Raw genomic sequence first — 26,966 nt, 5'->3', positions numbered from 1 at the left:
TTAAAAAAAATCCAGCTGATGTGGAAGACATTTTTTTTCGCAAATAGTTGAGATATAAACGCGCAATTATTAAAAAAAAAATATTAAATGGAAAAAATTTAATTTGTTCTTATTTATATGAAGTAGCCTATATAAAAATCAACAGGATTGAGTGATTATATTTATTTTTATATATTTCTTATAAAAAAAATCTGAATTGAGAGAAAAAAATGTTTGCTTCCTTTTAATTATTTATCCAGCGAAAATTACAATCGCATTGCGATTTCTGTCCGCGCACATTGGTATGCATGAAAGTGTTCCCGTGTCTTTACAGCGGTCAGGAAAGTAGATCAGGAGGTAGGCGCTAATCTACTTTATTCCTGCCAGTTCCCAGGCAGCGACGTAAAGTATGGCATCACGCCCCGGTGTAGTCACAGCAGTTTACCTGTATTTTACGTTTTTCACTGAGCAATTTAATAAAAGTAATCACACCCGTACATTGCGTCCTCATTTAACCTGGGGGCGGCGTTATAACGGTTCTTTACCGAGCTAGATCTCCGCTTGCTACGCCATTGTTTTCATCTGTTGTATAACATGGTCATACACGTGAGTCTAGCCGCATCCTCGCTTGGGCTGTCGTCATGACCACGCCCATCGACCAATCAGACAGTCACAAGGAAACGCTCCCACCAATCGGAGTCGAGTAGGCGTGGTTCCGGTCGGCCAAACTCACGTGGGCCTGATGTGTTGCGTTCTGCGAGAGAAATGGAGGGACGCACGAGAAACTGGAGCAAGTGATTATTGAACATAAACATAAAGTGAGTACTCATCTTTAACGCGTCTAAAGAGCGCGGAATAGACTCACCGATATACTAGAGCTGTGTTTTTCAAGAGAGTTAAATAAGACGAGAAAACGCACGAGATTCGAGGCTTGCACGCTTTAAGGTAACGTTGTGTCACAAGAGTTACGTTCTTAAATATCTATGTCATATAAATATCACCATTCACTTCTGAAATGAGAAATATTTAATGTTCTGTTTGTGTTCGTGAAACGTTACGCTGGTGTTTGCATTTAATTGTGCGCATGCGCACTATCCGCCCGAATCGTTATACTCTAAGATATAACTTGTATTTAACTCAAAAGTGCGTGTTTTTGTCGTGTTCGCGGGTCTGTGTGAAATGTGCGGGTCATATAGGGGGGTTTACGTTAAATCTTTCTATAAGAAGACTCGTGGCAGTGCATGTGCAAGGCGGAGGCGAGCATCAGTGTCAGAGTGATATTCTTGTCTTGTGGGTTTGTTAGGAATGTGTAAACTATGGAGGATGTTTTTTCCCCCTTCATTTTTACTAAACGGTGTTTTCAAGTCAGATAGCGGGGGTCTGTAGTTGCTTAATACCAAAATATTATGTACATTTGCAAGAGCTACAATTAGTTATCAGGCGTTTCGTTGATTATTCAGGACTTGGGAGTCCTAAGAATGAGGCAGGAAACGATTTTGTTATCGTTTATAATTGAATAAATGATACTGATTGCGAGAAGCCACCCGTGTCCTATTCAAACAATGTTAATTTATTAATTAGTCATAATTAGAGTCATGGAAATGTGTGGTCAGCTGGTATAGATTTTCCCATGATTGAGGCCAGTAATTAGAAAGCGGGGTGATGGAGATGCAAACCAATGCAGCTTTGCCAGTTTCGCCAATATCTTGATAATGCGCAATAATAATGTTCACTGTTGATTAGGCAAGTCTTGTTATTATAATCAGGGAGTTGGTAAGGGGAAAATGTTGCCAAATATCAGCAAAATCATCCATTACACAAAGCAAAATAATGACCAAATGATGTTTATGGTAACACGTTTTTCTTTGGAAACTTTTTAAAGAAAGAAAAATAGGCTCACGCTCCAACGATAGCACTTTTAGCATAGCTTAGCATAGACCATTGAGTCTGATTAGACCAGAAGCATCTCGTTTAAAAATGACCAAAGAGTTTCAATGTTTAAACCTGACTCTTCTGTAGTGTACTAGGCCCGATGGAAAATAAAAAGTTGCTGTTTTCTAGGCTAATATGACTAGGAGCTATACTCTCATTCCGGCTTAATAATCAAAGAACTTTGCTTATTCAAATACGTTAAAACGTAACTTTTTACCTCTTGGGGAGTGTTCCTTTTTAAAGCCTATATGTATAATGCATTATAAAGGGTTTTTAATGGGAATAATGCATTATAATTAGTAACCCTAATGTTTTATATATACATAATAAACATACACGGTACACACTTGCATATTATGTAAACAAAAACTTTTATTTTGAGTTTAATCGTTTGACAGCACCAATTATAATGATTCACAATGTGCATTGCAATACATTATATCTTCTTGTAAATAATTATAACCAGTTTTAAAATGCATAGTGTAAAAAATAAATTGATAAGTATTATAATGTATCAACTGTACAATGCATTATAAGGTGCATTAAAAGGCATAATCAATGCATTTAAACTACTCTTATAATAGAAAGGCTTTAATTATGGTTTATGCTTTTTGTTGTTTTTTTTCTAATATATTTTCTCAGCTAGATTTTGTGGTATATGCATATTCGTGTACAACTTCTAAATTGTAAAATGTTGATTTTGTTTTTAAAAAAATGTTTTTTTTTACATAAACAGCTTTATTTAACATACAATAATTAATGAAGAAATTACAGGTAAAGTAAAATATAATATTATGTGAAATGCTCGTGTAAGCTTAATTTCTCTAGCAAATAATGAGCTGTAGACCTGAGGTTGATCAAATGCTATATGACATTTTGTTTAATAGCTGTTTTAACAGCGTCTTTCTGCGGTTGAAACACTGGTTGGATGAAGCACGAGATGTTCATTCGTGTTTATTTTGTGTTAAAACTTAATTGATCTCTACTCGCAAATAATACAACCATCTGTCATATCATATCAAAGAGCAATAAAACACCACATTGTTTGAATTTCCAGTAACTTTTCATAATTTAAAAGATGAAACTTTAATAACAACATTTGTTTGTACATATGTACCGAACCAAAAACAACGTACTGAAAAAATCTTTGAATAGTGTACTGTTACACCTCTTAGAGACACAGAGAGAGAGAGAGAGAGAGAGAGAGAGATAAATGATTCACTTCTGCTTTAAATCTCTCCATTTGTCTGTTTACTACTTTTTGATATTTTACACACGGTTGATTCTCCAGAACACAAGTAGTTTCACTCTGTCTGGCCTGTAACCTGAGGATATGTATCAACTTATCTTTAGCTTTTTACTACTTAAAAAAGTTATAAAGTAAAGATACAGGTAGCGTTTTATGGTTCACAGTAGTGTGCAGTGTACATAAAGATTATTACCTGTTGCAAAACACCCCATATCGCTTTTTGTATTAAAGACATGAGAAATGAGTGTGCATACCTGAGCAGTATTATATAATCACATATGCAATCACAATGCTTTAATGAAAGCACTGATTGCTGCCCTGTTCTGCTGCTGAAGTGCATTTTCAAGTTTATTCAAAGTGTCCGAAAAGGTTTAGTAACTCTTGAGTCAGAGAGAATAGTAAAAAGTAAATGTAAGAGTTTTATTAGTGTTTTGTAATCTGTGTATACAGTTTGTACATTTTTATTTTAGTTTTCGTTTGTTTGACAGCATGGATTAAAATGCACTGAAAAATGTCATTTACATTTAATATACTTTGTATTGCATTTAGTATATTTTTTTAAATGTGAGGTTTAATTGTATACATTTTTTTTATATAATATGTGTATTTACCGTGTGTATTATGTACATATAAATACACACACATGCATGTGTATATTTAAGAAAAATGTTATTAAATTTATTTATAAATAATCAAAATTATATGAATATACATATTGTAAATGCAAATGCATATTTAAAAAATATATATACATGCATATGTGTGTATTTAGAAATATACATAATATACAAATGTTTTTTGTGGATGTGATTAGTTGTTTGACAGCACTGATACATATTATGCTTTTTTTTTAAAGATATTATTAAAATTTGAGTGTTTCGTAATCAATACTATTTCTAATATAGAGTCTATTAGGGCTGTGTTTTGGCGAGAATCTGGCGAAATGATATGTATTCATGATACAGGGGTTGCAATATATTGCAATACTGTAAGCAGGACATTATATTGGGATATTTCTTATTTTAGAAATGGAGAATAGGATATAATTTTAGTCATTTAGAGTACACCACCATATGTAAATCTTAGCAAAAAATAAATATATAATAAATATAAAAAAAAAAAAAAAAAAATATATATATATATATATTTTTTTCAGACAAACACAGTTGGAGTCATGGCCATGATTTTGCAACAAAAATATTTCTACTTTTAAAATTCTAATGTAAATCACTGATTTTAAGCAACGATGGCATCTGTGCTTCTGAGAGCATACATGCATCATACATCAGAAGTCAGCCACAACTCTATAATCAATGTTTTTATGTTTGTCTGAAAGAAGAAAGTCATATCACCTAGGATGGCTTGGGGGTGAGTGGATTATGGCATAATCAATATTTTTGGGTGAACTATTCCTTTAAGTTGCCAGGTATAGTATAATGCACTTATAAAAAGATCTGTTTTCAATCTTATTTATCTATATACACTTTGGACATCCAGAGTGTGAAAGTAACCCAAAAAAAACCCCAACTCTCTCCTGCACGCTTTATTTATTTATTTATCCATGTTCCTTTTGTAGTTCTTTCAATGGAAGACTCTACGTAACAATCTATTAAAGCGTCACCTTCATGGATTTCTGTATAGACCTTCTCTGTTGATGTGGACAGAGACAGCGGAGCATCTAGATTGCGGATCAGACCTTCAGTAGAGGAGGGCAGCGGTCGGTGGAGAGCGCGCAGCGGGGAATGCCGGGAGGAGACGGCTTTCCCGATGGAGAAGAGGAGAGCTCTTCTCCAAGCTCCGGCAAGCGTGCGGTGCAGACGGACCAAACTGAGAGCGGGCAGGACCCTGGGACCAGCGGGACCGGATCGGGTTCGGGTGAGGAGGAGGAGGCTGAGGAGCAGCCAGGAAGAACCAGCAGAGGAGAGAGCTCGCCGGGGTGCGAGGAGAGCGGTGGAGAACAGGCTCACGAGGACGTGGACATGAGCAGCGGAAACGACAGCGTCGGCGGGTCACGACATCATCACTCCTCGGCCAATCGCAGCCCTGGAAGCACCACGGGATCGGGAAGCACCAAGAGGTACAAGAAGAAACGCGTTGCTTTGAGAGCTCATTTCTGGTAACATTAGACTTGCGGTTGAGTCGGTTCTTCATCTCTTTGTGCTTTCAGTTCGAAATCTGCCACTGGTTCGTCGTCGTCGTCGTCCAGCTTTCACAGCGCTCATCACACAGAGTGCAGGTAAACCGACCCACAAACACACGTTTGCATTGGAAGGGAAATATGCGGTAACACAACTCCATTTGTATTGGCAAATATGCATTAATGTCAGGGATCATACAGTGCTCTTAAAGTATTTGGACGCTTAAAAATGTTGTTGTGTTAGATACAAAATAGCAGTGTTATTTATCAGAAAGATGCATGCAAATCACAAACTAAAGAAATGTTCAGTTGGAAAGGATGAAACTGGCTAGTGTTGAAATCAAATGTTAAGTTACTCAAAAACTTTTCTACAGCTTTTCAAAACATCTCTCTGGCATAAAAATGGCATAATTATCATGGAAATTTTCACCACGTAACAAATCACGCTTTAAACCATAATTCTGACATGAAAAGTTGAAATTATAAGAAAAAGGCACACTTTATAACATTGAAAGTTGGTTTTATGTTGTAATTATTATTCGTATAAATTATGACCTTTAAAAGCTGAATGGCATTGGAATTTATGACTAGAAATTGTGTAAGTAAAATAATGAGATACATTTTCTAAAAGGTTTAAATGACTAGAGAAAAGTGTAAATTATTAGAAATATTCACAATTAATAACTTTTTAAGTACTTTTTTTGTTTTTTGTTTTACTTTCAATTACTTTTGACCATGGTCAAAAAAATCAGTCAAGAAAAAAATTACAGAAAATGATTATTAGATGAAGAAAACTCATAATTACGACATTAGGCTTAAGCCTATTCCTAGACTAAATGTAAATGTTAACTGTTTCAACTGAAAGAAACTTGCATTGACTGATCTTAAAACATTGTCTTAAGATAATGCACCAGTAATATTTCTTTTCTAAGGCATGTTTATAAAAATGACTTAAATGACCTAATTGAACTATGGCCCAATCCTGGCTTAGGCTAAGCCCTGTCTATGAAACCGGGCCAAAAAGTCGTAATAATTTCACATAACAAAATCATGCTATGTAAAAATGTATATAAATTCATAATTGAAACAAGCTACATTTTGCTCTTAAATATTATGTAATAATTATGAAATGAAATTGTACTTCTTTTTTTTTTTTTTGTCTCAAAATTACGACTTGATATCTCCTCATGTCAAACAACGAGTCAGGAATAGGTTTCCATTAGATTAAAGTTCATATAAACCTGTGAATGAAAACGCATGTGTGCATGTTCAGTGAGCAGACGGAGCACGGCCGCAAGCAGACGCACCGGGAGATGACGCAGACGGTGCAGGAGATGAAGAAACGGCTGCCGTCTGAGAAGAGAAGCCGCAGCAAAGCCAGCACTGTAGAGGCACTGAACTACGCACTGAAATGTGTCAAACAAGTACAAGGTATAGACACACACACACACACACAGGACCAGATCAGAGCGTCTGTGATTACGTAACCGTGTGTGTGAGCTGAGTCCAGGTCCTAAACACCCGCTGCCAGTGAAACCCTGCTAATTCTGTTCACTCCTCCTCAGCACTTTCCCATGTTTTTTTTTTTAATAACCATATCAAATATGTTTTATGGTATAACGCCTGTATTGGGCAGATGCTAATAGTTTCTGCGTGAGGTCATCTTTTGCGTCACGTCGCCCAGTAATTGTGAAACTTAACACTCTGGAATGTGGCTGAGGTGTGTTTCCTGTTTTTTGAGGTAAAGATTCTCAAAGTAGAAGCTGATTCGAGACAGCCGCTGTCGTTTAGCAAGGGCAAACTTTATGCTTTGAACACTTGGGATGTTGTAGTCAATTTTATAGTAAACGGAATAAACCCGAAGAGCAAGAAATACATTTTTGAAACCGTTTGATTTATTTGTGTCACATAAAAATGTTACTATGAGCTTTTAATAAAATAAAGCGATGAAATAAAATAATAATAATTGTAAAAAATCTCTAATAAAAATTAAAATATCTTCAAGTTTTTAATATTGCCCCCCGGTGAACAACAACAGATGCTGTGATGACGCTGTTGCTACAGTAAGCATTCGGTCACAAGGAAATTGCTGCAGAGTCATGCACGCTTCGTATATTTTTATCACTCATTTGTTGTCGGTAGCTTTTTAATGTCAGCTGAAATAATGTAGAGTTGTGCAGACAACAAATCATACGCGTAAAGAAAATGCTATAGGTTACAGTTATGACTATGAATCTAAAATAGAAAACGTAAGTAAATCTGCACAGATCTGCCATTTTATTATTATACAGTAATTTTATCATAAATTAATGGCAAAAAATAATGCAGATAAGGAATACAATAGCATTGAATTCATGCAGTTTTTTTTGGTGGAAATTAGTTATTGTGGTAAAATATTTTAAGGGATTTAATCCTCATGCATTTTCAGTCGTTCTGTATGAATGTCGTAATTGATTCTGTGATGTAATGCTATGTGATATTTCCCTGTAGTTCCTCTGTCTGGTGTTGTAATATCTGGCCTGGTCTCTTGTGAGCCAAACACTGGTTAACTAGAAGATCATTTTTACTCTTCCTCTGCCTCCCTCTGCAGCGAACAGCGAGTACTACAACTTACTAATGAGCAGCGGACTGGAGGAGAGACGAGACGCTACCGTGTGCACGCTGGAGGAGCTGGAGGGAATCACATCTGAACACACGCTCAAAAACACTGTACGTTCCTGCTCGGTTTCCTCTCCAAGCCTGCAAGGCAAAACAGTGTTTGTTTTCACTGATCAATTTGGAGATTTCGGGCTATTTGGCTTTTCATAATGTGTTGTTCAGACTAGTAGAAGGATTTGATGTAGACTTGGACTTCAATGTCGATCCTTAAGGGAGGTTTCTCTTCTCTTTTTTTTTTTTTTTTTTTTTGTTAAGAGAAGTCCGAAATCTTCACTGAACACTCACACCAAAATTGGTTTTATTTCTGTCTATATTCTGATGATTTTTAGGCAGTGTTCTTCCCGACCAGTTATTAGAGTTGGCTTAAAAAAAAAAACTTAAACCATTAAAAAAAATTCTCAACTCACTAAGAGTTGCATGGTGTTCTTAGGACACGTTTGTGGTGGTCTTCTCTCTGGCCTCGGGGAAGGTGGTTCACGCGTCTGAACAGGCCTCCAGCGTGCTTCACTGCAAGAGGAAGTTTCTGGAATCTGCCAAGTTCGTGGAGCTGCTGTACCATCAAGACGTCAATGTGTTTTACTCGCACACTGCACAACCGCGGCTGCCGCCCTGGAACGTGGGCACAGACAGCGGTGAGTCTTTCTCAGACATGAACTGAATTATGCAGATGTCTTTCATAACTTCAAATGTTAAGTTTAAGAATGAAACATGCTATTGGTCTTTGTCTCTGCAGTGGCGGTTCTGTTTGAATGTGCCCAGGTCAAGTCTTTCTTCTGTCGAATCAGGTCAGTGTGTATTTCACTTTATCAGAAGTGTACCTTTGCACGGCATTATTACTCATTCTCATCCCATGCGTCTACAAAATGTAAAACAGCTTCACAGAAAATAAATAGTGCAACATTCGTCAAATTATAGCTTTATTATGTCTATAAAGCAGCTCTACAGAAGCTAATAGTATCCTTATCCATTTGTTTTGTGTATTGTCAGTGCAGTCAAACAATATTAATATTGTTTTAAACGTTTTTCTGTGTGTTCAGAGGAGGGAAGGATCGAGATGGGGAAATGCGCTATAGTCCTTTCCGGATTACTCCGTATCTGCTGAAGGTTCAGGGCCTGAGCGGAGAGGAAGAGCCGTGCTGCCTGGCCCTGGCTGAGCGCATGATCTCCGGATACGAGGGTACCTTTCATCTCGCCACCTTCTCAAGCTGTAGTACAGAGCTTTATTGACAGGCAACCTCAGTGTGTAACAATGCAGAATACCCAAACTTCATTTTTAAGTTTAGTGTTAAGTGAAATGTCTTTTTTGCGCTGATCAAATGATTATTTGTGTGTGTTTGCTTGTTGCTTTGTCTCCAGCCCCTCGCATTCCCATGGACAAGCGCATATTCAGCACAACTCATTCGCCGGGCTGTGTCTTTTTAGAAGTGGATGACCGGTAAGTGACTTTTGACCTTTAGTGAAGGAATCAGCCGCTTGGGCAAATGGTCATGTTTAAATAATAATAATAATAATAATATTGTTACTGTTTTAAGATAATATGCTGTTTGAGTGCGAAGTAGAACATGGTGGTTGTTGTTGTTGTTGTTGTTGTTGTTGTTATTATATTATTATAATTATTATTATTATTATTTAAAGGTAGTATATTTCAAAGAGTATTACTGAGCAAAATATACTAGTAATAATAATAATAATAATAATAATAATAATTATTATTATTATTTTAGCTTTACACCAAGCAGGTTATTATTCTAAGTAACACATTGCTTTTGTTACTGTATATATACAGAGTATGGCTGAGCAACATATATAATATTATTATTATTATTATTATTATTATTATTATTATTATTATTATTAATAATATAAGAAATTGCACATATGTTGAGTAACTGCTGAGTAAAAGATTGGCTTGTCACCTGTTTAAATAAAAAATGTCAAATTTTTCAATAATGAGAATTTTACTCATACAAAGGTAGACATAATCATTAATTTATTTATTAAGTATCTGTACAAAGTTTCTGAATTCTTGCATGGCTGTGTACCAATTAAACTAGTAATGTTTAGTCAGCAGCTTAACGTTAAGGTTTATTCTGCAGTAATCACTGACTGTTACGCCAACCACTGGTAGAACCACACAACCATCAGCTACATTATATCAGTGTCTTTCTAGAACTAAGTCTTTTCCAGTACAAATAATACTGACTTGGACTATTTTTAAACATTATGTTTAACCAATAGCATAAGACTAGCATTTCAGTTGCAAAGGCTGCAATTCTTGTTATAAAGTAGTGTGTGTGTGTGTGTTCACAGTGCGGTGCCTTTACTGGGCTACCTCCCTCAGGACCTGATCGGTACTTCAGTTCTGACCTGCCTACATCCAGATGACCGCCTGCTCATGCTGGCCATGCACCGCAAAAGTACTTTTCTACATTTTCTACAATTGAAATTGTAATATTGTGATATAAGGTCTTAAAGGGGTCATTATTTCGTATATTAAGTGTAATGCAATGTGTTCATGGGGTTTAAGGCTCAAAAAACACATTATTTTGTACATAGTGGGCATTATTGTTTCTCCTCCAAGACTGGAGGCGTGTCTGAAACACGCAAGTTTTTACAAAGCTCATTGTTCTGAGAATCAAGGTGTGCTCTGATTGGCCAGCTATCCAGTGCATTGTGATTGGGCGAATACTTCAAACGTGTAATAGAAATGCTACACTTCTTACTATAACGTGATGCCCAGTGTAATGATACAAAAACAATGCGGCAACAATACACAGAGAATAGCTCCGCCTTCTTTCTTTTGTGTAAACATTTGGCTGGTGTTATGAAAATGAACCCACTCTGTGACATAGAAAAGTGATTAAACGAGCACTTTTAGGGGCATCGTATGACCGCTTTAATAAAATTTCTCTTAAACCCTCCAGTTCTGAAGTACGCGGGTCAGCCTCCCTTTGAACACTCGCCCATCCGCTTTCGCTGTCAGAATGGCGACTACATCACCCTGGACTCCAGCTGGTCCAGCTTCATCAACCCTTGGAGCCGTAAGGTGGCCTTCATCATCGGCAGGCACAAAGTTCGCACGTAAGCCACGTCTCAGGAGCCTACAAGTTGTTTTGTTTGTCTAAACGCTGACGTTCACTCACGTAGAAGCACTTGTTTTTGTGTGCCTTCTCTGTAGTGGACCTCTGAACGAGGACGTTTTCGCTGCACGGAGTAAAGCCGAGCAGCCGATCATGTGTGAGGATGTTAAAGAACTGCAAGCCATGATTTACAAGCTCTTTCTTCAGGTGAGGGATCGCTAAATCTACTAAGGACGAGCCACATTAGCGAGCTTTCTTTGTAAAAAAAATAGAAATAAAGGTAAAATTAGGTTACCAGAATATTAATACAAACTATAATATAAATAAACAGGACTGCTGTGGCGTCACTAAAGCTGTTTTGATTGTATCTGTATTTCTCTCAGCCGGTTCATAATAACGGATCCAGTGGCTATGGCAGTCTGGGTAGTAACGGCTCTCATGAGCACTACATCAGTGTGGCGTCGTCCAGCGATAGTAACGGAAACCTCTGGGAGGATTCGCACAGAGAACCGGTACTTCTGAGCGTGCATGTGAAGTCGCATATGAATGTTGGTTTACCTGGACCTCACGACGGATCTTTTGCCTTGTAGATGACATTGCAGCAGTTTTGTGCTGATGTGAATAAAGTGAAGAACTGGGGCCAGCAGGCGTATCTGGACTCCCGGAGGAAGCTCACTCCTTTAGGACCAGCCACTGCAGGTCTGGAGCATGTTTTTTCTTTATGTGTCTTCAGTCGTTTCGTCGGCTCATTTTGACGTAATCGTAGTCGAGCGGTGTGTGTTCCGGGCAGTGGCGACAGCCGGCGTTCATCGTAACACTAGTCAGGGTTTGAGACTTCGAGATCATGTAAAGCAGTCTCTACAGGAAGCGCGGAAACAGCCACACATTCCATCCTACCAGCAGATCAACTGTGTGGACAGCATCATCAGGTCAGCTTCAGTCTGATCATTCATTTGCATAGGCAGTCCGGATTAGATAGATGAGATTAAATAAGTTTAAATATACGTACACTGCAAAAATGGCTAATTTTACATATTCAACAAGACAAAAATGCTAAAAATCTTTTTAAATCAAGATACTTTTACTAGATAAGCTAAATTATTTAAGATATTTACTCTTGTTTCCAGGTGACAAACATCGAAATTAAGTGCATTTTGCTTAAAACAAGTGAAATTCAGATTTTTTTGTTGATGTTTATCTTTGAACAATCCAGCAAATTAAATGTTTTTCTGTAGTAATAAAATGTATTAATAAATGTATTTTTTTTTCCTTTCCAGTTTTGCATTTTGTTTTAAGGTATATTATAAAGTTTACTTTCTAAAAAATAGTTTAGTAATAAGTAGTTTAGGATTAAGCAAAGAAAAAATCATTCTATTTTAATTAGTTGATTTAAATCCATAAAGATATCTTATATTATATTATAATATTATATTTGTCTGGAAATTCCAGCAATTTGTTTTAAAAAAATATGATTTTGTATTATTAAATCACATAGCAAATAAAAAAACGTATATAATAATTCATTTAAATTTCAAATAAATATTAATATTTTAAATAAGGTTTTGATATATTTATTTAAATCTAAATATTAAAAAATATGGTTTTTTTTTTACATCTTTTATTTTATCATTCATTTGGGCCAGTAGCCAGTGATCTATTATGGAGTTTTGTGTTTTTCTTTCCCTAGGTATCTGGAGAGCTGTGCCACATCTGCTCTGAAACGAAAGAGCGCATCTTTGTCCATAGCTACATCATCTTCTTCCTCCATGTCTGAGGAAGACAAACCAGCAGCAGTTGCACATGAAGACACCGTGAACGCAGATGGTAAGTCCATTCCCAGCCTTCCTGTACGTTCCTGAAAGCTACGCAGGTCCTGACGTCTCTGTCCTGCAGAAGCAGCCTTGGAGGGCCCCGGTGCTCTGGACAGTCAGGTGTCTGCGGGTTCGGCTACGACGGCTGCGGTGGTGGGAGCGCCGCTTACAGACATCACCATCTCCACAGAGGCCATGAGCGTGGTGTCTGTCACCAGCCAGTGCAGTTACAGCAGCACCATCGTTCACGTACCCCAGCCCGAGTCAGGTGAGTGACCCAGAACCAGTTAAACCATACTTAAAAGGGTTACTCCACCCAAATGATCATTGTGTACTTAATCACTTACCCTTTGTTCATCTTGGGAACACAATTTAAAATATTTTGGATAAAAACTGGGAGGCTTGTGACTGTCCCATTATTAACTAACTGGACTATTAAGGTCCAGAAAAGTATGAAAAACATTGTCAGAATAGTCCATCTGCCATCAGTGGTTGAATCTGTATTTTATGATGCGAAAGGAATACTTTTTTCAAAAACTTTATGCAATAATTTGTCTCTTCTGTGTCTTTATGCATAACTGTAGTGTCATTTTGTAGAATATCCACTGAACACACTACGTATGCTCTTCTGTGTCAGCCTCAACTCAAGGGTGTGCTGTTTTTGTTAAAATCAAACCGTAAATATGCATAGAAAACATATCGCATCCGACAGAAGTGCGTGCGTAGTTTGTGTTCAGTTGACTCCAAAATGGCGCTACAGTGAAGACAAATGATTAAATATAGTTATTTTTATTTTCTTTGCATACAAAAAGTATTCTTGTCGCTTTATAACAATCGGATAGGAAAAAATCACCTACATCTGGATAGCCCTGAAGTTGAGTAAGTTTTCAAAAGACAAATCCGTTTCTAGGCCCGCTGATCACTTGCGTCTGCCGCTTGTCTTCTTCCAGAGGTCACTGCCTTAGAAGATGCTCCAATGGGTAGTGAGCCGACAGACTCCGCCCCCACCCCTGCACGCCCCGGCCCCAGCACCTCCTCAGCAGCTCAGGAGGAGTTGCTCGTGGTGGGTCTTACTAAAGAGGTGCTGTCAGCCCACACGCAGAAGGAGGAGCAACAATTCGTTGATCGTTTCCGGCATCGTATCCTGCAGAGTCCCTACAGCTCCTACCTCCAGCAGGACAACAGCAGCATGGCCCATTCTCATCACAGAGGTGTGTGTGTGTGTGTTAGCTATTGGTATTCTTTGTTTTGATCTTGTTCATTTGATAGTTGCTTTGTGTGTGTATGCGTGTATCAAAATGTAACAATGTGGTACTAGTATTTAAAAAATCCAGCAAATTACATATTTTTATAATTTAATTGAACGCTTTACATATACAGTACATGAAGTTAATATTTTTATATTAAATTATATTTTGTATTACTTAAAAACAGTATAATGTCTTTAATTGTATATTCTAGCATTTTCGTTTATAATAAAAGCACATCTCATATTAATGATATATATATAAGTGGTGCCATATAAAGCTATTGATGGAAGGGTTGTTCCAGTATAATTTAAATTCTAATATAATTTGTAATAAAATTATGATATGAATTAATGCTTTGAAAAATGAATTGCCCGGTTTCATTTTAATTTTAGTTATTCAAATTTAAGCATTATTACATTTTTTAAAGTAATGGTTTTCCCTTCTAATATACATACAGCTAAATGTTCATCAATCGTCACTCCAGTCTTTAGTGTCACACTTCAAAATTTATTTCATCATTTTAATTTTTTTTCTTTTAGAACCAGAGATACTGTATAAGAACAGTATATTATAATATACTGTATAATAGTATAATAGTTTATAATCTGTTTATTATCTGTTTGTTATTTATTTTAATATAACTTTTTATTAGTTTAATAAAACGTTCATCTTTGCTGAAAGAATTTGTCATTTAAAATTTGAAACCCTTTGCATAAAACTTAATCATAGCATAGTCTGTATTTAGCATAATAGCGTTGACGTCTCATGCAGTAGTATAATTTAGTATTAAGAATCATTAACTCATTAAAGCTCCTTCTCCATCTTCTCTCAGCTGATGTCGTGCGTCCTCCTAACAAACACAAGCGTCCCAAACCAGAAGACTCATCTGACAGTTACGGCTCCCAGCCGGGTAACTACTGGTCACTTCCAGGCCCCACAGGAGCGCCTCATTCTTCCTGGCCTTCCTCAGAGTCCTCTCAGCCCCCTCCGTCTAACATCGGCTTTGTGCCGCCCATGGCAGTGCCCATGCAAACGGCCCCATACTTCACTGTGGTCGGCGCCGATCAGCAGCCCATGGTGGTGCAGCCTGACCAAGGAGTCCAGAACCTCCAACCCATGCATCCTATGACTCCCATGATGGTGGTCCTGCTTCCTAGCTACCCCATGTACCCCGGGAACACTGGCATGTACCTGCAGGGGATGCCCGTCCCCGTGCCCGGAGTCGCTCCCCAGCCTCCCTTTAATATGAGCGGCTACATCCCACCTGGTGGACATGTACCACATGGGTCTCCATCACAGGGCCATTCTCCAGGGCCCACCGCCACAGGAGTCGAGATGGGACAGGGTGCCTCCGTGGAGGTGGACTCGATACCCTCCCCGTGGTTTGGGGAAGACCTTGATGCAGCTCAGCCCACAGCGCTCTTCTCCAGCTCTCGCTCCAGCTCACCCATCCAACTGAACTTACTCCAGGAGGAGCTGACCAAACCCATCGAAGCCCAGAACAGCACCGCTCCAGAGAGTCTGCACGAACACCACGCCAAAGCGGTAAGATAACCTAAGTGAAATAGTTTACTCCATCTAAAGCTATTTTAAATATTTTTTAATTACTATGCATGGCCTTGAGAGACCTATTGTTATTATTGTTATTGTTATTATTATTATTATTATTATTTAATAGAAATTATGTCACCATATTAAATATTATTAAAATACTTAATATTTTTTTCAATGCAATATATATATATATATATATATATATATATATATATATATATATATATATATATATACACACACACACTATAATGGGTTTTAATGGACCAGGTATGCTGCTATAATTATTAAAATTAAGTGAAATATTAAAATATATTAACATTCTTGTAAAAATAAATGTGAAAAGTAATTTAATGCAAAATATAACAATATGTGAAATGTATATTTTGTACAAATTAATTGGAAAGGGCCTATTGTGTGTCTGTGTATAAGTTTACATTTACAAGAAAGTTAATATATTTTTTTTTTTTTAATGGTCACATGCTAAATATTTTATTTACATAATTTGTGTGTGCTGTGTATAGTTATTATGTGTATAAAAAAAAAATGTATCTTTTGATGTAAATGTTTATACTTGTAGTATGTGTACACACACACACACACACAGCTTACAAAATACTTGTCCATGACTCTAGCTGTGTGTTTCTCTGCTCACAGGAAGAATCTCCGAGTGACTCCGGTAACCAAGACGCTCATTCTACCTCCAGTGAAATGCTTGACCAGTTGCTGCAGGAGGACGCCCGCTCAGGAACCGGCTCTAATGCCTCCGGCAGTGGCTCTGGAGAGTCGGGAGGATCTCTGGGCTCCGGCTCAGGACTCGGATCTAACGGAACATCTACCAGCCATACCGGTGCTGTTTAAATTCAGTCTTGCATGACACTTAGTGCTGAGTTCAGAGAGTTGTTCGTGTCCGTTTTGCATTGAATTTCAATTAATTTTTTTTGTTTGTTTAACCCTAACCCTAACTGTTATAGATAAACCTATCTATTGTTTGAACTAGTGATAGATTAATTAGTAGTCAGCTGCATCGTGTTTCTCTCCTCTGAGGTTCCTCTGTATTTTATCTGTGTCGGTCTGTAATTCCTTAAAACAATATTTTAAAATATGTAAATATATAGTATTTTAGTGTATGAAAAATTGTGTTAAAATGCATATTTAATTTATTCTAATTATAGCAAATTATTTATTTTCTGCAGTTGTTTTCATGTATTTTATTTGTGCAATATTATCTTAACATCAACTGTAAACAAAAAAACAGCAAAAAACTCTGAATTTTAAATATTAATTTTAAAGACCCTGCACCACAAAACCAGTCATAAGGGTAATTTTTTTTTTTAATTAAGAATTGTACATCGTCTGAAAGCTGAATAAATAAGCTTCTCATTGATGTTAAGAGAGTGTTTGGTCAAGATGACCACTGACCGTCAGTGTTTCCCGTTCACAGGCAGCAGCAACAGCAGCAAGTACTTCGCCAGTAACGACTCTTCAGACACGTCACGGAAAGCACGCAAGTCCGTGGAGGTCCAGGAACGAGAGCGCACGACCTTCAAAAAGCATGTGGACAATCCGTTATGGAGCATGATCAAGCAGACGCCCGAGCCCGTCATGATGACCTATCAGATCGGTCTCAGGTACCAGACCAGGAACATTTCTCCCTCCCTCTTTCCCTGAAACCCGGGTTCCCGCTCATTCTTCTGAGAAACCTGAGAGAAACGTGACATTCTGAGCATCTCTTTCCACAGGAGAAAGAGAGCGCTGCCAGGCTCTCTCGCTGAGGTAGTTCTGATCAAGCTAAATGTCTCATTGCACTGTCAGCCCTGAGGTAGGTGACTCCAGGTGACGGTACACAATGAGACCGGTCTTAAACAGCTTGACGAGGTGAAGCAAGCACCTGAGTATTGAAGGAGAGGCGAATCTGCCAGGCCTAGATGTTTTTTAGGCTGTTAAGTTTAGGACTACAAAAATGTAATCACGATCGCATTTAAAATGAAAGTTTATGTTTACATACCATATATCTATGTATTCTGTATGGTTTCTATGGACATAAAGATCATAGATCTTTTCTTTCTTTATATATATACTGTTAAAATAAGATTTTCTGCTATTCATACCACTTATTGCAAATAGTAGCAGCTATCTGCACCTCAGTATTGTAGAACATTCTAAAACAAAATGCAATAACAAATTACTGAGTGAAAATTCCAATTGTAATTTATATTAAATTTAATATTTTGAATTACAATTTCAATGTATAGAACCTTACTGGGACAAGTATATAGTATGTGAACATCAAAATACAAGTTTATTGCGATTTATTTGCGAGTAATTGTTTTGCAGATGATGATGATGATGATGATGTTAAAATCAAAGCAGTGTGCTGTTGAGTGTCATCTAGCGAACTATTCGTGCTGTGTGAGTGAGTTTTATTTTGTGTGTGTGGATATCCCTGTAGGGATCAGGCGCAGGTTCTTCAGGAAGACCGCGAGAAGCTGCTTCTGATGCAGCCCATGCAGCCCTGGTTCACTCAGGACCAGAAGAAGGAGCTGGCCGAGGTTCATCCCTGGATCCATCAGCACACAGTCCCACAGGAGATCAACACACAGGTCTGAAACTTGACGTTTACCTCAGTATCACACATATGGAGTGCTATTGGCCAATACTTGAGATGGTCTGCCGGTAACTGGCTGCTTGTCCAATTAACAGAGGAGCAATTATGCAATTTTTTTTTTTTTTTTTCTACATACATTTCAGTAGTACCTGTATCTAAATGTAGTAAAACAAAAATCCTCTAGTAGCGATGTTTGACTTTATCAGCAGTTATTGTAGTCTCTGGATATTAGACCTGTTAGTTTTTATATAATATAGTACCCAGAGACTATGAAATTTTATGTATTTATTTATGTATTTCTATATATACTTACACACACACACGCACATATGTATGTTTTTTTTGTGCATTACAAATAATGTCAAACTGCAGTTAGTTTTTTTTTTCTTATTGATACAGTTATCTGTTTTTGCAAATAAAATCTTGATTATATAGCATTAGAAATTTATACATTTTTTTTTAGATTCCATTTTTATTTTTTATTGTTAATTTATTAGTTTTAAATGTCTTAAAATGTTTTAATAATTTTTGTTATAGTTTATTTACATTTATTTTATTATTATTATTATTATTATTATTACATTTATTTTACATTAAAATCTGATTGCCAACTCTATCAACTTTTTTATTTTTTTTTATAACCGAATTGCATGTTAAATGAATGTGCAAAATATAAACATTTATAAAAAAATATTTTAAGGTGCCCTTGGTACAGTTCAGTTATACACCTTTATATTATTTAACTAGTTGTATTTACTATATGGTTAGGATGAGGATTTGGTTTAGGGTTACTTTCATGCATAATTGTTATTTTATAATAGCAAGTAACATCTAAAAGGACCCCTAAAAGTAAAGTGTTGCCATCATTCGGCCACTTCAACATGTTCCAATGTATTTTTTTTTTTTTTTTTTTAGTATTGTGTGAGCTGTACCAGCATGGAACCGGGCGACGAACTGAACCTTCAGACCGACTCTCCGAGCCCTCCGACTCCCGACAGCTCCTGTCCACAAGACTGTCCATCTCAGGACACCAGACCCAACACCGACACCTGACCACAGACCCTGCTGGACCTCAGTGATTCTTCTGCGTGGGAAGAGACGAACGTCGGTATCCGCGTGTCAGGGTCTCATATTTCCTAAAGTCACAAAACGAGTCGAGCCCCTCTCACTCGATCAGAACACGTAAACTGAGTTTGGACACTCGGAGGAGACGGCGAGCGGGGAGTCACATGACCATGCACTTCTCTCTGCTGTTCTCCTTTACAGTCCATGGACCCAAACAACTGTGAATATCAGACTATAATTTGGTAGTGATGTCACCAAAAAACAGGTTTTTGTTCATTAATATTGTGTGCTCTGCTGAATCTTAGAGGCTCAGGAGATCTCCCAGAAATACCTGTGATGAGTTTCCTGACCACTTTCACAGATATAAATGCGTATAAATGTCCCACAATCCTGGAACATCCAGTGCAGTTACTAAAGAACATAAGCACTCACCGGCAAAAAACAAACAGTCTACGAATGGAAATGAACGATATTTGGTCCAGAAGACCAAAAATCTCCATTCCTTATTGAACTTATCCAATCCAACCAGATAATTTGAAGGATGCCTTAAATTAGTCTTTCCGTCAGCGTGTTTCAGTTTTCTGTTTTTAGTTTAAAGTTGTTGTTTTTTTTCCATTTGTACATGTGACTGAACGACGTCAAGCAATGTTTTACCATGCCACTAAAGTAATGGTGTAATTGTAAAATACAGACATTGTTTTCTTGTGTATGTCGGGTTGATAACTGAACTCATACCAGGGTCACATTTCACCACAAAATAAAACAATTACACTTCACACAAAATTAGAAACAACAATTTTCATCATGTGAATTTGGGAGAAAACAAATTTGATTAATTTTAAGAATTGCTAATTGCATTGCTATTTTTTTTTTTTTCGATATGCATTAATAATAAAAATAAAACACTATTTCAAATATCTTTTTATATTTGAAATTATTGTTGTTGTTATTATTGTTATATGTTCTAATACTTCTTTTTGAATTGTGACCTAAACACTCTCAGAAAAAAGGTACAATAGCAGTCACTGGGGCAATGCCATTAAAAGGTACACCTTTGTGTCTTATTTACCACTACAGGGTCCATATTAGAACCTCAAAGGTATACATTAGTATCAGCACCTTTATTTCTGAGAGTGTAAATATATAAAACTTCTCCATCATAAAGTAACCCCTCAAAAAACTGCCACACAATTTTCACCAAATCTCATTTTATCTTGTCTTTTTTTTTTTTTATTTATTTATTGATCTGTTGTGTTCAGAAAGGTGTGTGTGTGTGTGTGTGTGTGTGTGTGTGTGTGTGTGAGGGTGTTTCCTGTAGTGTTTCTATGATATACATTATTCCTTTCCGGTTTTTAGGCTGTTGCAGAGATCTGCCAAAAGCCCAATTACTGACCCATCAGTCCCACCCGACAGAAAACTCATGATTTGTACAGTTTTGTGATCAAAGATAAATTTTGTACAGTTTTTAGAAAGAAATGTAAATATCGATCCAATGTATTTTATGAAAAAAAAGGTGCAAAATACAACAAACTGTATAAAAAAAGCCATTTTTGTGTCAAATTCAGGGAAATATTTTGTGACACCACATAACTATGAATAAAACACCACAATGACTTAAACTGTTGTAGTTGTTATTTTTTTTATATATGATCCCGATATTTGCCATTATTTTCTTTCACATTTTAATCATCAAATAAACACACTATATCTTTTTTAAATATATTTAATTTATTTACATCGAAGCTTAAAGCTTGTACAGGTATGTACAAATAAATGATTCGCTATTTTTTTTCGACAAACTATTTTTTTTGCAAATGTAGTGCCTCAGGCCCACGAGTGTAAGTGTGTTTCAGACGCAGTATTTCCAGAAACACTCGGTGTTGCTGCCTCGTTTGCGGTACTGCTTCCTGCTGCCCAGGAAACGGCTCAACAGCGGCTTTTCCAGCAACACCTGAACGACAAACACCAGTCAATATATTTAAATAAACCTCCATCTCTGTCTGCTGATACAATGTTGCGTTCAACCACTCACTTCTTTCGCAGCTTTACTCGGGACAAATCCAGCTGTTCTGAGGCCTGAGAGGGAGACCAAGAAGCTAAAACTTCAATAAAACTACTTCAAAACTAAATTCAAAAATATAAACTAATTCAAAACACTTTGATAATAGTATCTAATCAAGGTTGGACCAGCTCACCATCGCTGCTGATGTCTCCGGTGATGAAGGACGGGTAACCCAATCCGATGCCATCCTGGGTCAGATACACTTGCTCTGAGTAACTCAGGTCTTCTGGACTGACGACCTGCTCCTCTTCTACGAGAACTACAGGTGAACGTGACATACAAAACCACTGAAGAACGTTTTTTTGGTTGCCTTATGATATTTATAAGGACTAAATCCAAAAGAAGACATCAGGAAAGCTACCTGAAAAGCTGCATTTAAGCTGGCAGCATCAAATGTTGATGAAATAAAGTTAATAGAAGTTCATTGATAAAGAAAATCTATGTATTACAGGATCCTCGGTTTACAGCATTGTTACACAAGTTCCTGAACACTTTTAACGGTACTTAATTTTTGGTAGTACCTTATTAAAGTTATAGGTTATTAAAGTAGGTAGAGATTTTTCACATTTGACTCCCAAACTCTGGACAGCCTTCCTGACACCGTTCGGGGTTCAGAAATCTAGATTATAGACGCATCTCTTCAGCTAAGCATTTATCAACTAGGAATCACACAAGCTTTAAGTCTAGATTGAATGATGACGCCTATCAATCAATACTTTTATTTATATAGCGCTTTTAACAATATAGATTGTATCAAAGCACTGAACAGTATACGGTAGGAGATATGTGTATATAAATATATTTCAGAAACGTACTTTCCTGTAAAGCTGCTTTGAAATGATTTGTACCGTAAAAAGCGCTATACAAATAAACTTGAATTGAGTTGAATACTTTAGCTTTTCAGGTAGGTTTCTTGAAGCATTTTGGAGATGTCGTTCTCCAACAGTTCTTCAGTTTCTTCAAGTCCTTCCATACAGCCTGGATGGAGAGCTGGTTGTTTGTCAGACTTTTTGTGCAAACAAAAATCTCACTGAATGTTATTGTTAATACAATTAATGGCAAAATGAACGTTTGGGAAAGTAAAGTGATATACCCTGCACACTGCATCAAAAGAAAGAAATAACTCACCTCATGAAAATATGTTACAGGTGTACATAACATAAAAATAAAGAACAGTGGAGTTGTTCCCAAAGTTGTTTGTACCTGATTTGATGCTTTATATAATTAATCATAAGGATGGTGTATTTGATTTTATATGTCATTTCAAGCAGGCTGACTCAATCTCATTAAGCAATGTATTTAAAATATTAAAATATACTTGTTAAGTCTCTCTCTCTGTGGGGACGTTCTTTGGGTCCCCATGAGGAGACAAGCTTATAAACCATCTAAAAATGCCAGTAGTTTTCTGTAAAGGGTAGGTTGGATACACAGTGTGTGTGTGTGTGTGTGTGTGTGTGTGTGTGTGTGTGTGTGTGTGTGTGTGTGTGTGTGTGTGTGTGTGTGTGTGTGTGTGTGTGTGTGTGTGTGTGTGAGAGAGAGAGAGAGAGAGAGAGAGATTGCACGTACCTGGCCTGGCGTATGTCATCTCTGCTGAATGGATCAGAGGATGTCCCAGCAGAGGTTCAAGGACGGTGAGAAGCAAAGCAAAGAGGAGAAAAAGTTTACACGTCATGCCGACACGTAAAGACAACACACAAACTTTCTTCCTTTCGAGACTTTAGCCAGGAAGGTCTCGTCTCAACGCCGTCTTGGACTTATATACCCTCCGTCGCTGACCCTGACGCCAGCCTTCGCGTATTCTGTGCTTGTAAATTCACAGAAGATAAATTAATGGATCAATAAAAGTGAAAGACAGACGCGGGTTCAGCGAGTCAGGGATGAGTCGCGCAGTTTTATCACTTCGGGATGTAATCCGGCTGAGTTCGTAAATCCGGGTGAACGCAGCTGGGAAAACGGCGCTTGGTGTTAGAGCTCGCGGGACTCGGTCGGTCGTTCATTTATTTAAGAGGCTGCTGAGATTTATTTCCCATGATGTCCGCTGCGATTTCTCGAGCGTATCCTACTTACGATTCATGCAGTTGCTATTTTAAGAGACTGGAAATGACAAACAGAAAGTGTGTCCAAAAGGTGACAGTTATTCTGACCGCAGAGCTGCATGTCGATCACATTTATTAGTGTGTGACAGACACACTACTTCCTCCCAATAGCTATCTATCTATCTATCTATCTATCTATCTATCTATCTATCTATCTATCTATCTATCTATCTATCTATCTATCTATCTATCTATCTATTTAGAGCTGTTAAACTAGCAAATTAAAGTTAAAAAGGTTAAACAAAAGGGTGACGTTTATTGTGGCCGATGTGTATTACAGAAAATCATGATATTTCCCCCTTTTTAAATTCGTATTTTCAAGGAAAGGTTAGATTTTTGAGAAATTGTTTAAAAAGACAATAAAATGGATTAACAATGCAGAAACATTTCTACAGCCTTCTTTTATCATAATGTTATGTATAATGTTGATATAAACACATATAATACAATACATATACAGCTCATTAATGAGTATTTATGAGTAATATTTATTTAATCAGTCACTTGATATTATTTGCAGTCTCTTACAAAAACATCCAGTATTTTTTGTCTCTTGCTTGCCGTTTAATATTGAAAGTGATTGCTTTGTGTCCAGCACAGTGCTTATCCGCTCAAGTAGACTATTTATGTTACATTATGATATGCGCCTGTAAAATGTAGGCTTATATACAAATTATACTGGAAAAAAAAATGCTGGTGTAAAAAACTTTCACTCAGAAATTTTAATTTCATATCTGATTACAAATAATGTTATTATGAATAAACTGAAATAATTTAGAATTGTTGTAGTACAAAGACTGAAACAATATTTTCATAATTTTGTTTCCATAAAATGGTCATCGATTTTAGACTGATTTTAAGTTACCGGTCTGACGGGGTCCGTTCAGTGGACGATTCAAACGGATTTAAACCAGTAACGCCAGTGAAAATAAAATGAATAACTTCAGAAAATCATCAAATGTTTATGTTACATTTTCTGCCTCGTCTGTACAGGGCTCATTAATGTCAATCAAATAACAAGGCGTGGTTTACATTCAGAAGCGCGAAGGAGCATCGGTTTTAGCGGTGAAAGTCAGTTGAGTAGCGAAAAACGTCAATTATTTGACATATTTTAGTAGAGAAACGGTAGAAGACCGACAGTGATGCAGACTACTCGACCTTTTCATCAAAAATGCCCGATTGGAATTAAAAATATGGTAGGCTATAATTTTCATGACGAAAATACTCCGTACTCTACCTACATTCGGCATTAAATAGACATATACAAATAATAGCGCTTGTGCATATTTGAAAATATTGTTTGCAAATCGCCATCGTATCGCCCACGTGACTGCGATCGAAATCGAGTTGAGGACTCCCTGCTGTTTCTATGGCAACGGTGGAACTATTAGAACTACTAGTGACGTGGCTAAAAGAGCAGTAATTAGACATACTTGCAGAATCTCTTCACTTTGATGATTTTCTGAGCAGAAAGTCTACATATAGACGTTCAAAAAAGTTTTTATTCGGCGTGTTGGTCCATACAGTTTACAGAGTCAAAATCTGTACTGTACAATTTGATAACTCTACATCTGACATCAAAACTTAATCAAAAAACTAGAAGTCATCATGTCTTCAGAACTGAGAGAAGTGCTTGTGGATGTTTATGTCAACGGCATCTTCTACTGCAGTGACAGTGTCTGGGCATCAGATGACCAAGATGTGGAGTCGGATATTACCAGTGCCATCTATGACCATTTCAGTCCCACAGTTTATGTGCAACTGGATGAGGTCTTCATTGAGGAGAAAGACGTGCAGCTGGAAGAAGTCTTCATTGAGGAGAAAGACGTGCAGCTGGAGGTTGATATCAGTGATGCCAGCTCAGAGTCGGTGCCACTGGTGTCTGAAGGACCGATCGATCCAGTGGGGCCTTCCGAAGAGGGAAGCGTCAGTGAGACTGATCAGGATAACATTGACGGTTCTCCTGAAACTTCTGAGGAGAGCATCCCAACAGGTAAATGTCAACAGATCGGCTGAAATGCAACATTGCAATGAGGCGCAAATAAAAATATGTACTGTTTTTGTGACAGCACGTTAATTAGTTATTTTTAATCTGTGGTTACACTGTTTATAATTACAAAGTGTTCTTTTCAGAATTTGCCAAAGTGAGGAAGGCAATCAGTGAGTTCTTCCGAACTGGGATTTTGCCACAGTCTGAGATTGATGCGGTTGTTTCAGTCGTTGTGTGTGAGGAGTCAGGAAGCAGCAGTAAGATTGTTCAGAGTGGCATGGATGCCTTATCTGAAATCTCAGAAGAGGACATCCCAATAGGTATATCAGTAGTGCAGTTGAAATTCAACATTTTGTAAAAAAAAAAAAAAAAAAAAAGTGAAATGAAATAAAAATAGGTAAAGTCTGCATAGGGAATAATTTTTACCCAAGCAACAGTATATGTGACCACAATTTAATTATCCATGTTTACTGTGTGGTAAAACGTGTTTCTAATAAAATATTGTTTTTCTTCTTTTTTTAGACTTTGTTAAAGTGAGGAAGACCATTAGTGAGTTCTTCCGGACTGGGATCTCATTACAGCCCAAGAGTGACCCAGCTGTTTCTGAGCCACTACGTAAAGTAGCAGGAAGCAGCAGTGGGATCGGTAAGGGTAGTGTGGGCGCTTCATCTCAAATGTCTGAGGAGAACATCCCAACAGGTAAATATCAACAGAGCAGTTAAAATACAGCATTACACTGAGCTGCAAATACAAATGTCTGATACAAGGTAAGCCAAATCTACATATTTTTGGACACATAATATCGCTGAGCCACAGTAAAAGTGACCACACTTTACATGTTTAATATGTGGATCGAAGAAGTTTCTTATATTGTTATTCTTTGTCTTTTAGAATATGCCAAAGTCAGGAAGACAATTAGTGCGTTCTTCCATAAGCGTTGTGATCTCTCAGCACAGCCGGATCCGGTTCAGAGTCACTGTGTGTCCCGAATGAAAGCTCTCACGAATCAACATCTGAGCCTCTGGAACATGAACCAGATCATTTTGATCTTGAGGAATGGTCCATTGTGAGCAGCTCTGAACTGGAACCTGCATGCTCAGAAGGTTTGGTGGTTGACTTCAGCGTTGCCATCTCGGAGCCGAGGAGCCCAGTTCTGGTGCCTGAACACCTGACTGATCCAGAAGGGCCTTCAGCAGAAGTGTCAGGGAGCAGCAGCGGGGAATGATCAGGGTGGCAATGATGCTTCTCCTGAAACCCCGAGGAGTACATCCCAACAGGTGAATGTCAACAGAGCGTTTGAGTTGCAACATTTCAATTACATGCAAGTCAGACAAATTATTTGTGTTCTAATTTCATATTGTTATCTTCTTTTTCAGAATATGTCAAAGTTAGGAAGATCAACAAAATTAGTCAGTTCTTCCAAAAGCTCTTTGGGATCTCAGCACAGCCTCAGAAGGATCCAGCTCTGCCAGAGCCTCTGTGTATCCCAGAAGCA

The 26,966-nt window shown here is 37.4% G+C and overlaps 2 protein-coding genes across 7 annotated transcripts; one reads left to right on the top strand and one right to left on the bottom strand.

Moving 5' to 3' along the window:
* Positions 1-641: 641 nt before the first annotated feature.
* On the top strand, positions 642-20,942 carry per3 (period circadian clock 3). 6 transcript variants are annotated; one of them, XM_043251905.1, is made up of 23 exons: positions 642-797; positions 4,737-5,237; positions 5,328-5,396; positions 6,571-6,728; positions 7,888-8,006; positions 8,386-8,587; positions 8,689-8,740; positions 8,993-9,132; positions 9,312-9,390; positions 10,266-10,372; positions 10,880-11,036; positions 11,134-11,242; positions 11,419-11,547; positions 11,626-11,734; positions 11,826-11,964; positions 12,723-12,859; positions 12,932-13,114; positions 13,797-14,057; positions 14,929-15,641; positions 16,308-16,500; positions 17,095-17,281; positions 18,103-18,253; positions 19,174-20,942. In XM_043251905.1, the coding sequence occupies exons 2-23, from the start codon at positions 4,903-4,905 to the stop codon at positions 19,309-19,311; spliced, it is 3,867 nt and encodes a 1,288-aa protein (XP_043107840.1). In that variant the 5' UTR covers positions 642-797; positions 4,737-4,902; the 3' UTR covers positions 19,312-20,942. The 6 variants fall into 6 exon arrangements, with proteins under 6 accessions (XP_043107840.1, XP_043107835.1, XP_043107837.1 ...); XM_043251900.1 differs by having other exon boundaries at positions 12,929-13,114; XM_043251902.1 differs by having other exon boundaries at positions 652-797; positions 4,802-5,237; positions 12,929-13,114.
* Positions 20,943-21,112: 170 nt separating this feature from the next.
* Positions 21,113-24,904, bottom strand: uts2b (urotensin 2, beta). Its single transcript, XM_043252563.1, has 4 exons — positions 22,952-24,904; positions 21,519-21,644; positions 21,356-21,399; positions 21,113-21,274 (listed from the first exon to the last, which is right to left on the bottom strand). The coding sequence occupies exons 1-4, from the start codon at positions 23,055-23,057 to the stop codon at positions 21,173-21,175; spliced, it is 378 nt and encodes a 125-aa protein (XP_043108498.1). The 5' UTR covers positions 23,058-24,904; the 3' UTR covers positions 21,113-21,172.
* Between the last annotated feature and the right edge of the window lie 2,062 nt (positions 24,905-26,966).

The sequence above is a fragment of the Puntigrus tetrazona genome, chromosome 11 (genome assembly GCF_018831695.1).
Source record: "Puntigrus tetrazona isolate hp1 chromosome 11, ASM1883169v1, whole genome shotgun sequence".
In the NCBI taxonomy this organism is placed as follows: domain Eukaryota; kingdom Metazoa; phylum Chordata; class Actinopteri; order Cypriniformes; family Cyprinidae; genus Puntigrus; species Puntigrus tetrazona.
The sequence above is the reverse complement of the archived record's forward strand: the minus strand, read 5'-3'. Positions and strand labels throughout refer to the sequence as shown.